At 36.5% G+C, this 16,300-nt stretch overlaps 2 protein-coding genes and 1 long non-coding RNA gene across 4 annotated transcripts; 1 reads left to right on the top strand and 2 right to left on the bottom strand.

Moving 5' to 3' along the window:
• The first annotated feature begins 1,145 nt into the window (after positions 1 to 1,145).
• Positions 1,146 to 2,806, top strand: LOC142545195 (molybdate transporter 1-like). The gene has a single exon (XM_075652207.1). It carries the CDS (start codon positions 1,174 to 1,176, stop codon positions 2,596 to 2,598), a length of 1,425 nt encoding a protein of 474 aa, XP_075508322.1. The 5' UTR covers positions 1,146 to 1,173; the 3' UTR covers positions 2,599 to 2,806.
• Positions 2,807 to 3,891: 1,085 nt separating this feature from the next.
• Positions 3,892 to 6,446, bottom strand: LOC142545196 (uncharacterized). Of its 2 annotated transcripts, XR_012820238.1 has the most exons (6): positions 6,309 to 6,446; positions 5,743 to 6,102; positions 5,343 to 5,671; positions 4,563 to 5,266; positions 4,416 to 4,461; positions 3,892 to 4,274 (listed from the first exon to the last, which is right to left on the bottom strand). It is a non-coding gene; the product is annotated as an uncharacterized LOC142545196 (long non-coding RNA). The 2 variants fall into 2 exon arrangements; XR_012820237.1 differs by having other exon boundaries at positions 5,343 to 6,102.
• A 1,193-nt stretch (positions 6,447 to 7,639) lies between these two features.
• LOC142545197 (uncharacterized) lies at positions 7,640 to 15,206 on the bottom strand. Its single transcript, XM_075652208.1, has 5 exons — positions 14,988 to 15,206; positions 12,094 to 14,780; positions 10,371 to 11,741; positions 8,878 to 9,115; positions 7,640 to 8,743 (listed from the first exon to the last, which is right to left on the bottom strand). The coding sequence occupies exons 2-5, from the start codon at positions 14,716 to 14,718 to the stop codon at positions 8,193 to 8,195; spliced, it is 4,785 nt and encodes a 1,594-aa protein (XP_075508323.1). The 5' UTR covers positions 14,719 to 14,780; positions 14,988 to 15,206; the 3' UTR covers positions 7,640 to 8,192.
• Positions 15,207 to 16,300: the final 1,094 nt, after the last annotated feature.

Here is a 16,300-nt window from a genome sequence, read left to right on the forward strand (position 1 = left end):
CCCCTGACACAGATGTGCAGGGCCGAGGGCGTATTTGACACGTCACACCCCTGGCACATGTGGCAACAGTTGTTGCTATCGTTTCTTTGGATCCAGTTTGATATCTGAGATTATTGGTACCCAACATGCATTGCATTGCATTGATTTCATTGCATGTCACTTATTTATGCTATAATTTATTTGATCTTTGTACTGGGCTTTGACCCCTGTCCCTCGGGGCTGCTGTGGTTTGTTTTGTGATTACATAGCAGGTTATACAAAATATACAATTATTCCGTATCTCGCTACTAAATTTTATTTATTATTATGTATTTTAGTAAATATGATTAATTTTTACATTATTAAATAAAAATTTTATACCATTTTTTCAATTATTATTATTTTATATATATATTTAATTATTTTCATCTAATTAATTTCCAAATCTCGGAAACTAAATTTCATTTTTATTATATATTTTGGTATAATTTTCTTGGCTTTATTTTTCTAAAAGTATTTATTATATACTACTATTACAACTAAATAAATTTATGTAAATAAATATTTATATGAATATTAATTTTCATTTGAATAATATGAAAATTATAATAATTCTTTATTTTGTTAAATATAAGATGTAAAATTTGGGCACCAAATTTCAAATATTTTTTCTATGTTTTGGTATATTTAAATTTTTTTTGTAATTTGTATTATTTAAATAAAAGAATTTATAACATTATTGCTATTATTAATAATTTATTTATATAACTAATTATTTTTATTATTACCATTGTTTTTTTTATTTGAATCATATAAAAAATATAAATATCCAATATTATGTTAAATACAAGTTTGAAATGTCGATTACTGAGTTTTAAAATTTAATAATTCATTATTTTTGTTAATACAACTAACAATAAATTATTTTTTTATCTAGTTAAGTTTTAAATCGTGACATCTAATTTTGTTTAAAAAATTTATTATATATTTTGTAGTTATTTATTTTTAGCAATATGATTATATTTTTATTTGAAGTTTAAAAAATAATTTACTTTTTACGTTATTCAAATTAACATAAAAAGGGCATAAAATCAAACAAATCAAAAGGTAAATAATTGATTCAATATTTTTCTCTCCAAAAGAATGACATTGAAGTAAGCTGGATTCAAACGGTGTTGGATGAACTTTATATGAATGCAGCAAACACTCCCCAGAGTCTCGCCACCTTTCACAACGATGGATCCGGAATTCCAAAACCCATCTCAAGACCCCGCCGGAACCGATCGAAGGAGTCCCATTCTCAGCCCACTGCATGTCGTGCAAAAGGTGAAGCAAAATTTGATTTTCAAGTCCAAATGGGCCGAACTGAATGGCGCGATGGGGGACTTGGGGACCTACATTCCTATAGTTTTGGCCTTAACTCTAGCCAAGAATCTCGATCTTGGAACGACCTTAATATTCACCGGTGTGTACAACTTTGTCACCGGTGCAATCTACGGTGTCCCCATGCCTGTCCAGCCCATGAAATCAATAGCCGCAGTAGCCATTTCGAACCCCAGTTTCGGGATTCCGGAGGTGATGGCCGCCGGAATTTGCACGGGGGGGATACTTTTCCTGTTGGGCGTGACAGGTCTGATGAAGCTTGTGTATAAGCTGATTCCCTTACCCGTCGTCAGGGGAATTCAGCTTGCACAAGGCCTATCATTTGCGATGACTGCTGTTAAGTACATTAGAACTGTGCAGAATTTCGCAAAGTCGAAGACTGCAGGAGATAGGCACTGGTTGGGGCTGGATGGCTTGCTTTTGTCTATCATTTGTGCTTGTTTCATCATAATTGTCAATGGTGCTGGTGACGAAAATGATGATTGTGAAATTAATGATTCGAGCAGAAGTGGTTCTTGGAGGAGAAAATTGAGAAAAAACATAGCTTCACTTCCTTCTGCATTCATTATCTTCTTGTTGGGCGTGATCCTGGCTATTATAAGAGGGCCTAAAGCTGTTAAAGGCTTCAAATTTGGGCCGTCTTCCATAAAAGTTGTTAAGATATCCAAGCATTCTTGGAAGGAAGGATTCATAAAAGGAACAATCCCTCAACTCCCTTTATCAGTCCTTAACTCAGTCATTGCTGTTTGCAAGTTGTCCACCGATCTTTTCCCAGATAAGGATGTTTCTGCAACATCGGTGTCGATGACCGTCGGGTTGATGAACTTGGTCGGATGCTGGTTTGGTGGCTTGCCGTGCTGTCATGGGGCCGGAGGGTTAGCCGGGCAGTACAAGTTTGGTGGGAGGAGTGGGGGATGTGTGGCATTACTTGGCGTGGCTAAGTTGGTTTTGGGATTGGTTTTAGGCAGTTCTTTGGTCAAGATTCTGGATCAATTCCCTGTTGGTGTTTTAGGAGTCCTCCTGTTGTTTGCCGGTATCGAGCTAGCCATTTGTTCCAGGGATATGAACACGAAGGAGGAGTCGCTTGTGATGCTCATATGCACCGCGGTTTCGCTCGTGGGATCGAGTGCTGCACTTGGGTTCCTTTGTGGGATGGTTGTGCATTTCCTTCTCAGGTTGAGAAAATTGGAAAAGGGCCAGTCTTGGCCTACATTTTGGTATCATCGAAATCCATAGAAAACTGTATTTGCATAATACGTCCAAATTGATGGTGTTTCTTTTTTCCTTGTAATTTGTTGCGGCGATGTTGTGTTTGAGTGCATAATTTCGTTGTTATGCCACATTTGTATTTTTCTTTCTTTTTTTAAAAAAAACTATTTGTATTTTGCTTTTGATGATTGTTTTGTTCCAAAAAATAAAGTGATTGGTGCCGTTATAATTGTTTTATAATTTTCTTTGTAAGACATGAGCCCTCTGTGAATTTAGTTGGAAATTTTGCGAAAAATTTTGAGAGTTCATATGGGAAACGACTAAAGATTGTTGGAGAAGAATTATATTGCTAAAATAACTAATAAAATATCATGTCCCTACAGTCATGAGATAATTGTGTCAAATACTCATGAAATTATCGTTGAAGTAATACTTTATATGTAACGGAATTGAGCATCTCAATCCTTCTATTAATACTCAAATCGTCACTGTTGTGAAAATTATTGTTGAGCTAATACTCCCCTCTTTAACGGATTTGGACATTTTAGTTTTCTGTTTTTTTTAACATGCAAACCTAACTCTATAAAAAAATTACGTCAAATACCTATCAACATTTTTTCGTGCTTTTATGATTAATTGGAGTAATTAAATCAAAACAATTGTGGAAAACTTTGATTTGTAGTAAAAAGATGAGTATTTTTGGAAATTAATTGACTAATATGTTGAACTAATATCCTCATTTGTAACCCGACTAACGGTATTAGCTCAACGAGAATTTGAAATTGTTCAACATCTTAGCCTGTTAATTATCAAAAATTCTCTTTTCTACTACAAATCAAAGTTTCTCATTATTGTTTCGATTTAATTGCGCCAGTAAATCCTATATTGAACGCGAAATAAGAATAAAATACACGAAACAACGTTGATAGGTATTTGACGTAATTTTCTCATAGAAACATAGGTCTGCATTGTAAAAAATATATAAAAGATTAATTAAAATGTTCAAATCTGTTATAGAGGTATTAGCTCAACGAGAATTTTCAAAAAGATATTGACACAATTTGCGCATTAACTGAGAGACTGAAATGTTCAAATCCGTTACACATAGAGTTATTAGCTCATCAAAAATTTCACATGGTATTTCTTGCAATTATCTCCTACAATCACGAAACAGGAAGGGTTTAGCTTCGCCCCTTCAAAGGTACTATGATAACATGGAAAAGAAACATAATTGACCAACTTCTCAAGAAAAATCACGGTAACCATGTTTTATTTCTTACACAAACCAAATGTGCATAGTTCTCATATTCAATGCAAGAACTTTCTCTACACCTGGCAGAGAATATTAAATTGGCAGTTCGGGGAGAGAATTTAAATATTCAAGAAAAGTTAAAGCTGCAGTTATGTATAAAATTTTAATCTGCTGCTCACAATTTTCATTTACAATTCCAGCCATTTTGCACGGCAAGAAATGTTTTAACTAGAGTATTTAGCAGCTCGGGCCAGCCTATTCAGTCAGTGAAAAGTTTAAAAATAAGCCTTGGATCAGAGTAAATTTTAGCTAAAATTATCCGAATGGATTTACTCCACATGATGGTGTATGAGGTGCAGCTTGCCAGGATTCTTCTCTGTTCGCTTGATAGATTGGGTTGACATTGACCGATGCAAAGTAATCGTTAGAGCCACCAGAAATCCCTTGTTTACTGCAGTGACACATATTTTATACGTAAAGTGTAGATAACACAAAATGGAGTGCAACTATCAACTCTCGAAAACGATACAGCATGTAGTTTGTAAGTTCAAAGTTTTAACCGACTTCTAGAGAAGCCTGAGTTTACTATTACCTAGTAATACATGGCATGTTATTTGGTTGCTGTCTTAAATAAGCCCCTGAAAATGTGGAATTACATGAATGAAAAAAGAATTAGCATATAACATTTATATGGATGATAAAGAACGTTAGAAGTGATGAGAAAAAAATGACGTTTTACCTTGAGGCAAATTTATCGGATAAGATGCAGCTCGTGGAGAAAATGATATTGTATGTGGTGAGGGATGCGGCTGTAAAAATGTTCCAGATGGCATGTTTGGTAGTACTCCTTCAAAATCTGGTTGTGTTCTGCGCGCGCATAAAGTTTCTTGATAGTGACCGATAGTTGAGTTTTCACTGGTTTGGGCAAATTATCCGAAGAAGGAATTGGCAAAAATGGCTGAAGATATGTGCTTCTCGAATATGCTGTGGGTTGCTCTCCAGTGTAAGGATCCTCAAGCCCTTTAAAACTGAAACTGTGATCCCTATTCTTGTCATCAGATATCTTGCTAGACTCATGGTATGAACTAGAGAGTGGGACTTGTATATTACGATTTCCTTCCTTAATTCCGATCGCAAATCCGAGACAAAATGACCACTCACTATAGGCTTAGGAACCTCAATACTCTTGTTGGACAATTGATCAAATAGTGGTGGGATTCTTCTAAGTTGCGGAGAGAATCCGCATTCCCTGCCCAGGCAAATCTTTTCACAATTTCAAACAAATATTCAGAGATGGTTTCAGAAGAAAAATTTTAGTTGCATTTCTTGATCCATCATCAGTAGCCGCAGAACCGCAAATGAGTTATTCCACAGCACCCGATGAAGTTTCGGAGTAAAAATACGCTGTGGATCCCATGTTTTGAAATAAATTTGCCTTGTTCGCTGTAAAATGATAGATCAGTTAGTTACAGGACCAAAATCAGGAAGCTACATTTACATCCCAGGAGAAAAACAGAACCTCATTTCCTCCAGCTTGAAGAGCACCGACTTCTTCTGCACTAAACTTTGCCATTGACACTGATTTTACTCGATGCGTGATTCCCGATTGTGATTAATCATTTCAGTCATTTATTCGTTGCTCAAAAAGCCAGACCTAGAAAAAAAATGATTCATTTTTTTATTATTTCTCTATAAATATAAGTTCTTGGAGTCGTTCCCTCGGTCAAAATTACTGGTTTCTTACTCCTTTCCATATTCCTATACATTACTGGAAAATACAACTTGTTGTACTCCACTATAATTCGTGCATACAAATGTCCAGAAAATGGTGCAAACATACTGAGGCCCCTGATATATCACAAATAGAGACAGATTAGATTTGGTAAAATTTCTTTTAATCTTTAAATTTAAACGCATACCAAACTGTTGCAGTTAAGGCATCTCTTATTCTCCGGTTGCTTCAGAAGACCACGAATGATATTTTCGATCCTTTCTATTTCTTTTATCAAAGGAGTAGGGATGACAATGAGGTAGGTGGGCGGGGCGGGGTGGGTTTCCCATCCCGTCTCCGAATTTCACACCTACCCTCGTATTTGCCCTGATCTCTCATCCCGAATTTTTTGAGAATTTTAAAAATTCTCCGACTCGAACCCAAAGAAATCGGTAAACTCAATCCCCATTTCAGGTTTTCCCTGCAGGTTCTTGTGGGTCTCAAACCGGTGGGGAAATTTGTCATATGGTATTTTCCAGTTTAAGCTTTTTCTTAACAATCACTACCTCTACAAACAACAAAAATGCCCACAACAAAAAAGGAATTACTTTGATAATGAGACAGAAACCTAGTTAAAATTTGTATAAATTCCATTGCGCTAAATTAAAACCATAAATCAAAACCGAAATTTATAGGTTTTCTTGAAATACCATCAAGAATAATTGCATCAGTTAAACCAATGATGGATTATAGACTGAAAGGTGAAAAATTCACCAGAAAATTCTTCTTCAAATGCGCATGATTATTGGAAGTTTTTCCCCTTTCTGCGGGAGCTTTGATGGCTTTTCCTCGGATGGGAAGAAGCAGAGGTGAGGAGGGAGTTTGCGGTTATTCAGTTATTTCTCTTTCGAAATGGAATTCGGTGGGATTTAGAATTAATTCTTATTTTATTGTTTTAAAATGGAATTGGTATTTGTTGAATCTGACGTGACAACTAAATAAAATCTTAATAAAAATAAAAATATAAAAAGATTTTATGGTATTCGAGATATATTAACAATATAATTTTTTTTTTGCTTTTTTGAAAATTAATTAAAATATCATTTTCTCAAAAAAAAAAAAAACAATACATTTAATTCACACATGTTTTATCGTATGATTGAAAAAATTATTTTGAAAACATTTAAAAATATTCATATATTTTAAAAATTATGTAATTTTTTTCTTTTTTTTATGATCCTCAATTATTTTTAAATACTGAAAACCTAATTTATCATAATTCGATGAATTTATCTCAATTCTTTTATTAACTTTTTTTTCATTATCAAAAAATTTATTTAATAAAAAATATATATTCCTTATATTTATAAATCATTTTTTATATATCATGTATAAATAATACGTGACTATTAATAATTATTAATAAGAGAGAGATTTAAAAATGATAAGTAAAAGAAATTTTTTTAAATAACACATAAAATTAAATTTCTCTATCAAATCCAATTCTTAAATAACATTAGTTAAACACTACATCATAATTATAAATCCGTGGATTTCACACTGTTGCACAGCTCTTAAAGTTTATTTTCAAGAACACAATGAACCTTCTAATATTTCTAAATTCAAAGTAGGCATATACTCCGTAGCTGCTGTTTAGAATATTATGAAAAATAAAATATAACCGCATAGAACTCGACTAGATGGATGAACATTCCATATTTACAAGCAGCTCCCACTGGGATACAAAACATAAGTTCCACCAAACCACGTAGCAAATAGAAGCTTAGCATGAACTCTCTACGCTGTCAAAAGTGGAATGATAGCCAATTGTTAAAACAGCTAAAATAACATTAGAGAAATCACCAAGGAAAAGATGAAAACACTTCTCCCATCAAATTCATTTGTTCAAGAGTTGGTATTCTGCTCAGGAGCAGTATCAAGATATCACAAAGACGATATGTTTTCAACGAAACAAACGAAAATCCAACAAACTGAATATTTGAAGGAAAAAATCATATGCCATTTGTTAATCATGATGAATCCCGAACAGACTAAATACTCAAACCATGAGCTTTTCTCCAGTACCAAGTAATGTAGTTGCTTAATAAAGCAACTTCGAGGCTCCAAACCTTACACTCAAGTTTATAAATGTAGTTCATTCAAAGAAATGTGCTGTACTATCAGGACTATCTAGCACTGAAACTAGGGTTCAATGGTTAAACTGGAGAAAAGAAATTATATACAATGATTGACAACCAAAATTCGACACACCCCTTCTTCTAAAAAGCATCATAAGAGTCGCATTTGAATAGAAAAGGGAAGAAACCTGCTACTGAGGGGGTAAATGTGCGCATATAAAAGCTGGAGCATCATGAACCAAAACTGTGCTCATAAAGAAAATTAGGTTGCCTGGAGACCAATGTATCAGGCTAGGCATAAGTATACTCGCCCTTCTAGTAACTGCCCAGCCATCATGACACAAATAACATTTATATATTCAATGAACCAAAAGAGACGGGCACATATTCGGCACAGGCCACGACGATGCTCAACTGAAACATGCAACTTGAAAAGGCTGCATAACCTCAAAGCTCACACAACTGCAGCATCCCGCTGATGAGAGTAATTTTCACAAATAATAATAGCCCAAGGCTCATTCTAATTATCGCCATCAAAGTTCTCATTGGCAGCTCTGATTGCCTCAGCATTCATTAGAGCAACCACAGCTTTGTGAATAGCGAATTCTGCTTTAGAAAACAATCTATATGCATTTTCCCTCTTAAGCTTAGCCAATTTATGTGCATGTTGTGCAGCACGTGATGCATCACGTAACCGAAGCTCATAAAGATCTGAACACTTCAACAGCTCCACTCCTGGCCTATGGATTCCATCAAAAAAGTTGTTCTTTTGACTGGAGAATTCAGGCAAATCCATGTTCCACTGGTGAGCTCCATTTCTATTTCCTATTGTCCTTTGGCTGTAGGACATCATCTGCTGGTTATTTAAAGAAAGATTCGTCGGATTGTACTTGTAAACCTTTTGGTTGCGATTCCACTCAGGCACATTAGTACTCAATGAAAAAAATACATCTCGGGGAGACCATAACCTAGTTGAAGCCTGAAGTAATGGTGAAACATCAGAATAATCATGTACAGTATTTGCATACAACACTTTCTCATCTCCAAAAGTCTGACCATTTGGTCTCCTCCCTGACAAAGTAGTCAAAAATAAGTCATGAAAGTAGAAAGAAAAACATAATACTTGTATAAGAAAAGAAACAAATACATATTCCAAAGAGACAAATGATGGGTATATGCGGCTTTGAGAGGAGAGAGAACTCTACCAAAATTGTGAAGACTGTCATGATCCCCTGAAGTTGTATGATGGTGTCCAGAAACTGAAAATTTCCTGTGAGACCGTTGTTTTGAACCCTTGTTAGGGACATCCAAGCCCCGTGGCTTAAGGCAGAAAGCAAACATGGATGGTTTTTCAAGGTGGGAAACAGGGAAGGAAGCATTGCCCCTGGCAACACCAAGCTCCCATTCCTTCAGCTGATGTTGATATTGGCCCCAAAGGGGAGGCTGAATATAAAGACGGTTCAGCAACTTCATATAATATATATAATAACAAGTAATAGTCAGCATTTCAAGATGAGGCTAAAACAGATATCCCAACAGATTCAATATGCTTCTGTCGACACCATAAAGTGACGAATGTTTTATAAATGCTTTGGACTAGATTGGGTACCTATAATTACGCAAAATGGTTAAATTCATAAATGTTAAAGTTTGGAGCTTGATAAGTGAAAATCAATGTTGTAAATGGTAGGAGGCGGTGGCAAGGCGGTCCTGCGTACCGCCTAGACGAATGATTTTTTTAACGATTTTTTATAGATAATTATATTAATCATGTAATATAATTACAAAAAATATCATATTTTATGTAATATATGTAATTAAATAATGTTTATCCATAAAAAAAAGTTTCATACAATATAATATAATCTAGACAAAGTACAAATAGATATATAAATGCAAAATAACAACGGCTAATGGTTGCGACGGCTGATGATAGTTTGAGGCCGATGGTGGAGGACACTTGAAACCAAAAGTAAATACAAAAGACAGTGAGATGTGTTTTTATTATACCTAAGGTTTTTTAAATTGATTGACTTTAACTGGTTTTTGAAATTATTTGACTTTGACAGTTGACTAGGATTTTAAAATTATCGGCCGCCTGCTCGCCCGTCGGATAGCATTGGACTGCCTTAGACAAAGGCGGGCCGGTCGAATGTTTCGGCGGTCGATCGCTATTTAGAACACTGATAAAAACCAATGTCTTATGTGCATTGACAAATAAATAACCTCACAGAAGAAAATAAACTGAAGGAAATGGGGTTTTTAAACCAGGCACTGTGATGTCCAACACAATGTCAACAAGATCTACAAACCGTTTGACTGAAATGACACCTCATTAGCTGGAATGAAGGATTCAGATGCAAACAAGTGACGATGAATAAACGTTATCATACATGACAAAATGTAAGGAGCTCAACCAAAATTTGGATTGAACCCGAGAGTTAAAACACGGAACATGCATTAACAGCACAAAGCATATCGTCCTTTGGAAAAGTTCAGTAGCTACATTGATCTTTACACTTTTATTCCACGGGATAACCATATTTCTGACTCAGGTATCACTTCTAAAAGAAATTCAATATGTTCTTTCACGAGAAGACAATGCAAGAATTAAAAGTTCTACTCAGTCACCCGTGGAATAATACATATTAACATGAAAATAATTCGAACTTTTAGAAGAAAGTCCAGCTTTTTGTACCTGTAAATGTCTTATCAAAGGCATGCCTTTTCTCTCCCTTTTCTGTCGCCAATATTCGTAAACAACTTTTGCTGCTTCCAAGTAACCTATTCCCATGACAAGCTCTTCAATTTCAGCATCTGTGAAGTTGTCACGGCACTGAATATATGCACCTTTTTCAAACATGTCAACTATTTTTTCCATAAACTCGTCAGACATCTCTTCACATGGATGTTTGTAGGTACATTTCTTTTTTGCCTCCAACCACTGCTCATCCTCACTATCTAAGTCATATAAAACACGAGACGGGTCCATCGCCATTTCAACATCAGTTTGAACCTGTCGGAAATACTGCATATGATTCCGGACAAAAGGGACTTCTGTTCCACAATCATTTCTCTCCTCAACCAACCACACTCCGGGGATAGGGATTTGTTTCACTGAAGCAGCACGAATATTCCGATTGTAACACTCCTCGTGCATCTCCTTGAAAAGCGCCCACTGGCTCCTGTCAGGAAACTCCAGTACCCAGTCATTCCCCCCCCTCCACATCATAGCATGTGAGAAGCGGTTAGTGGAGCCAGGCTGCAAAATATGAGTGACTTTATATGAATATTTCGTAATTCCAGAAAATTTGACGGCCAGTCTCCATTCATTGCGATCCGCAACTTCTAAGAAAATATGTGCTCCACTTTCTCTCCATCCCTTATCTCCCTGGGTGACCAAAACATTTGCACCACACCCTAGCAACTCCAAATATTTCTGGTTACCTTTAGAATCATCAGGTATCCGCTTCTGGCTAGCTCTCCTTATTCTTTTGCAAGGCAGGACTTTATTGTTTTGTATTTTTTGCTTAGAATTGAGATCATAACCTGAAAAAGGCAGTGTATATTGAACCTGAGTGCGTGGCCTCTTTGGTCCATTACTGAACCCATTGTGAATGAAGTTCGTCTTCCCATCAGGCCACGAGGAAGAGATATCTCCAAGTGGAGAAGAAATCGAGCTACTTCTACCATGTTTCCATGAACGCATGGAACCCATAGGGTTTGGGCTGAGAACAGAGCTATCATGTACATTACAAACCACGCCAGAGTTTTGTCTGGAAGCCATGTCCGCTTGATCGAAACACGGAATGTTTACCAAAACGCCAGCTGATCTGTTACCAGACCTAGAATCGGAGGCAGAAGATATAATGGAAGTGGATGGAGAAGGGACCTTCTGATGATTCTCAGAAGAGTAGACTTTCTCAACAACGTTTCTCCCCAAAGCATCTGTTCCTAAATCTTTCTCACAACTTGACAAACCCCATAAAACAGGAGCTTCTGTCTCCAGTGTCTGCAATTTGTCTTCTCTAGTTACATCTTCAACATTAATGGGCGTAAACTCCTCCACCTAACCATCATGAAAAAACAAACACAGAAGAAAATGAATGGGAGAGAAATATAATCACATTGACCTGAAAAAAGCATGTGAATAACTAAATTCTCCCACCATCCACAAATAAATGGCAAGGCTCGATTTAGTGAGAGGTATTGATAAAAAAAAATTAGAAAATGATTTTAGGTATTACATCACAATCCAGGAAACAAGAGATTATCAACAGACATCCCAAAAACAAAATGAATGGATTCATTTACCTGAAAAAGGAAATAGTAAGGAGTGTCGTGTAAAAAAAGAAATAAAAAGAGCAAAATGGTGCGATCGATATGATACCATTAATCGCGAATGTATTGATATGGTATACCTCTAATGACGAGATCTCTAAACCCAAGCGAGGCTTGCACTGCTCAAAATTCACACATTCAAGTTGATTAATGTCATCATGCAAGCATTCTGAGACTGGTAGTTGCTTAACAAGACGACAATGCTGCATAAGCTTGGAATCTAAGTAAAGCCACTTCGAAAGTTGCAGTCCAGAGAAGCTATAAGATGCAAGGGTGTGCTTCTTGTTTACATCTTGAACGCTAAAAAGTTTGAACCTCACTGACGCCACTGGTAATAGCATATCACCATTCCATTGTTCATCCTGTTCACCACACGCAATGAGGATCGAAAAGACAAAGGCTAAAGCCTGCTTCAGGCAACCTTCAAATAACAGAAACCTTGACCCGAGATTACTATCAACGAAAAGCATCTCCAGAACAACAGCAGGAGAGGCAGCCACCACCGATCCATAATGCAGCATCACTATGTTATGAAGCAGCCAAATAAATTGTGTTCCAAGTGAACGCAGAAAAGGTAACAAAGGTAGGCATATCCGGACTCTAATTTCTTGAAGCATCTCTGGCACAACATCAATTCCCAACTCACCATGGGCCTCAACCAGTCTCACTTTCCTGTCCGAGTCCACATATTCAGTACAAGATTCCTTTTCAACAACTGGCAAAGTAACCAGAACAGGGTCAATGGTGATAGTCCCTGAGGAACAACCATCCGATTTGGCAGCTGTAGACAAAGAACTACCTCTTTTACATCGCATGTCGTATTTCCGCCTCACATAAACTACATTTTGAGAGCTGTTGGTAGCTCCCGTCAGACACTGACCAAGCCTTCCATGAACAGGTATTTTATCCGTCGAAGTAGACATGCAATCTGGCTCATTTCTGGATCTTTTTGAACCAGAAAGTTTACTATTCATGTCAGTTTTCTCGCATGATAATGAAGAGCCCGCGTTCATCTGTGACTGATTAAAACTTCCAGCACCGAGTGTTTTATCAGCGGATACAGACTCACATTCTAGCCCTTCATCAACTCCCTTTGAATCAGCAAGTTTGCTATTTGATTCATCAGTTTTCTCGGATGAAAATGGAGAGCCCAGAGGCAGATGAACTTGTGAAGTCTTCTGCCTTTTCAAAGATTTAGGTAAAGAACGAGAAAGCCATGATGAAATGGGCTCCGAATCAAGATATTTTTCCATGCTGCTGTCATCATTCAATGGGGGAACACTTTTTCCTTTGTGCGCATTTTTATTCCCTTCAGAATTTTTCCTTGGCTTTTGTTTCCAAGGAACATCGCTGGGAAGAAGCAAAACTTTGAATTTCTCTTCGTGAAGGTCAACCCATTCCTCATCCCGATCATCATACTTTATGTGATGAAGCATACATTCTGGGTGATAATCATTGACAAGGCCGTCATACCAACTTTCATCCAATGGCCAAAAGACTTTAATTCTTCGGTTTATAAACCAACATGCATCCAGGCTATTGGGAATAATGTCATAAAAATGGCGCCGTTTCCTGGGCATTCCCTTGCCTTTATCTTCGCTTCTTGGTCTAAGAGCTCTACTCTTACCATCAACTGATGCAGACTCCATAGCACCAACTGAGTTATCCTGCAGACTAAATGAATCCTGACCAGGTGAAACGGGAAAAGAGAATCCATCAGCCGTCCGCGAAACAGAAGATTCTTTTTTAGATGGGAAACCCGTACAGCTAGGATCAAATCTAGATGAAAGCATCCTTGCTGCATTTTGTTCAAGGTTCTCCTCATCATCGTCATCATCTTGGAAAGAAACAAACTGACTATCTGATTTCGAACTACCCACTGAAGGTTCGGACTTTATTATTAAGGCTTTACCACCATCTCTACCAGTTATCGAATCTTTTTTTTTCCTATTGTTGTGTCGCTGCTTTTTAGAAGGTGTGTCGCCGTTGTCCACTGCTGGATTAACTTCATCCTCAGCGTGCACAACTGAACTGGACCTATCTTTCCTGCCTTTCTTAACTTTTTCATTAACTGACTTCCGCTTTAATTTCGAACGTGAACCGCCGACCGTGGCCGCTGATTTACAATCCACCTTCTTCTTGGGTTTCAATTTTGAACGACAGGTGTCAATGCCAGATTTCGTGTTCGAGCTACCATCATTAACGGCAAAAACAGAATCTGAACTACCTAATTGGTCTTTAGGACCAGGTGAATTATTAGCATTGGCATTAAATAATTTCACACAATCGTCGGAATTGGAAAGATCCAACGGTTCAGACACTTGACCGCTTCTCAACTTTTTCCGCCTCACCAAACCACGTGGTCGTTTGGGGATATTAAAAGCATTTCCATTTTTACCCAGAGCAAACGTAACGCCATGCAACAGTTTACTCCCACCACTCGATTCATGGCTAAAATCTGGCTCAGATTTCACGTCATTCGCACCATCCTTCCTACTTTTCTTAGCATCCAACTCTATACAACTAAAAGAAGCTCCCTTTCCACTCTTCCTCTTCTTCTTTTTAACATACCCCTGATCATTTCCTTCCGAAACTTTCTTACTCACTCCAACATCAGAAACCCTAGAGCTGTAAAGGCTCTTCAGATCCAAAGATTTTCTATCAGGACTATCAACACCACCAGCCTTCTTTACACTATTTTCCATCAAAAATTCCTTACCCCAATCGCCCCAACACCGTCAACCTTATTTTCATTTGCCATTCAGATCTGCCAACACAAGCCCACATTAAAAAAACAACAATCAATAATCAAAAAAGCGCACGAAATTATCAGCAATCATGCCAACAACTACTAACTTCTATAAAAAGTCGATCAAATAAAAAAAACCAATATGAATCACTCAAAAAAAAACGTGCAAACACATAAATTAGACATGCATGAATGCTTTCTGTTTCTCTTCCAAATAAATACTACCTGTGATTGGAATTGCGGTAAACGCCAAGCGGTGGAGTGGAGATCGAGCATTGGTGCTGTTCAGATTTGAGTTAAATATGGGGAAAAGGATGCGAGAAATTCAGTTTTGATTTCAATCCCCTAATATTGAATTTTACTGATTATATTTTGATTTTGATTTGTTTCTTCTCTTAGAGAGAGAAAATTTCTAGGGTTTGCTTTTTTATTCTTAATTTCCGTGAAGGCAAGGATTAACAAGAATTTCGAGTCGGAAAAATATTAATTTTAAAAGAAAAATAACTGGGCCACGTGGAATATTCTGCAAGCGTTGGATATTTTATCTGACGGTCTCGATTTGGTGTCGCTAGCTGGAGTTTTACCGCAAGAAATAAAAATCGAGTGCTTTAGTTGCAACAGACGGTCTCGATTGAACAATAGCCGTGCACGTGGACGGCTAGATCTGATTCATCATCCGAAATTGTTCGATTATTAGAGTAATCCAGGTAATGCTTATGCATATTATTTTTTTTACAAAAAAAGGTTAAATGAATTTTTACAAGTAACGTGTTGAGAGATGCAACGTCTCTCCTCATTCCTTTAGCCCAAGTTAGCAGCAACTTCAAGCGCTGCATCTTGAAATTTACGAAAATAGTGAACTAATATATGGAACCATAATTATCATCTTGATATTTTGACATCGTTTTATATATTAAAATTCCATATCCAAAACTCGTGGGATTAAAAATTTCAAATGATTCATTACTCTTCTCAGTACTGATGACCAAGTAACCGATATATTCATATATTATCGAGTTGTAAAACGAGATGATATACTTGTTAATTTCAAATGATTTATTAATTATGATATACTTGTTAATTTTTACTTTTAATTGAATATAAATCAAATTAATAATAAATATATATAAAGTCTTATCATCGTGCCTCAGCACCTGACGGAGGCTGCCTTTTTTTCACAAGGAGGAGAAAGGCACTCTGCACCAGTTGCTTCACCAAGACAACCATCATGGACCGAACCACGAGCCGGAGTTACTAATCATGGTTCGGTTCTATAATTTATCTCTATTTGCATTTATCTTAAGATAAATACAAAAAAAGTTATTACAGGGATGATAAAAAAAAGGACAAAGATGTAAATTATTACATGATGCTGTGAGTTTGTATGTTAAATCGATTATCTTCATAATGAAAAATTAAATCTGTAATTTAAATTTAATAAAACTAGTAATAATGTTTTTTTTAAAACAAAAAAGTTTCTCTTAGTGTGGCAAATAGCATAATTTTAATAGTTCGGGGGTTTAAATAACAAATACGAA

This window comes from Primulina tabacum, chromosome 5 (assembly GCF_025594145.1).
Source record: "Primulina tabacum isolate GXHZ01 chromosome 5, ASM2559414v2, whole genome shotgun sequence".
In the NCBI taxonomy this organism is placed as follows: domain Eukaryota; kingdom Viridiplantae; phylum Streptophyta; class Magnoliopsida; order Lamiales; family Gesneriaceae; genus Primulina; species Primulina tabacum.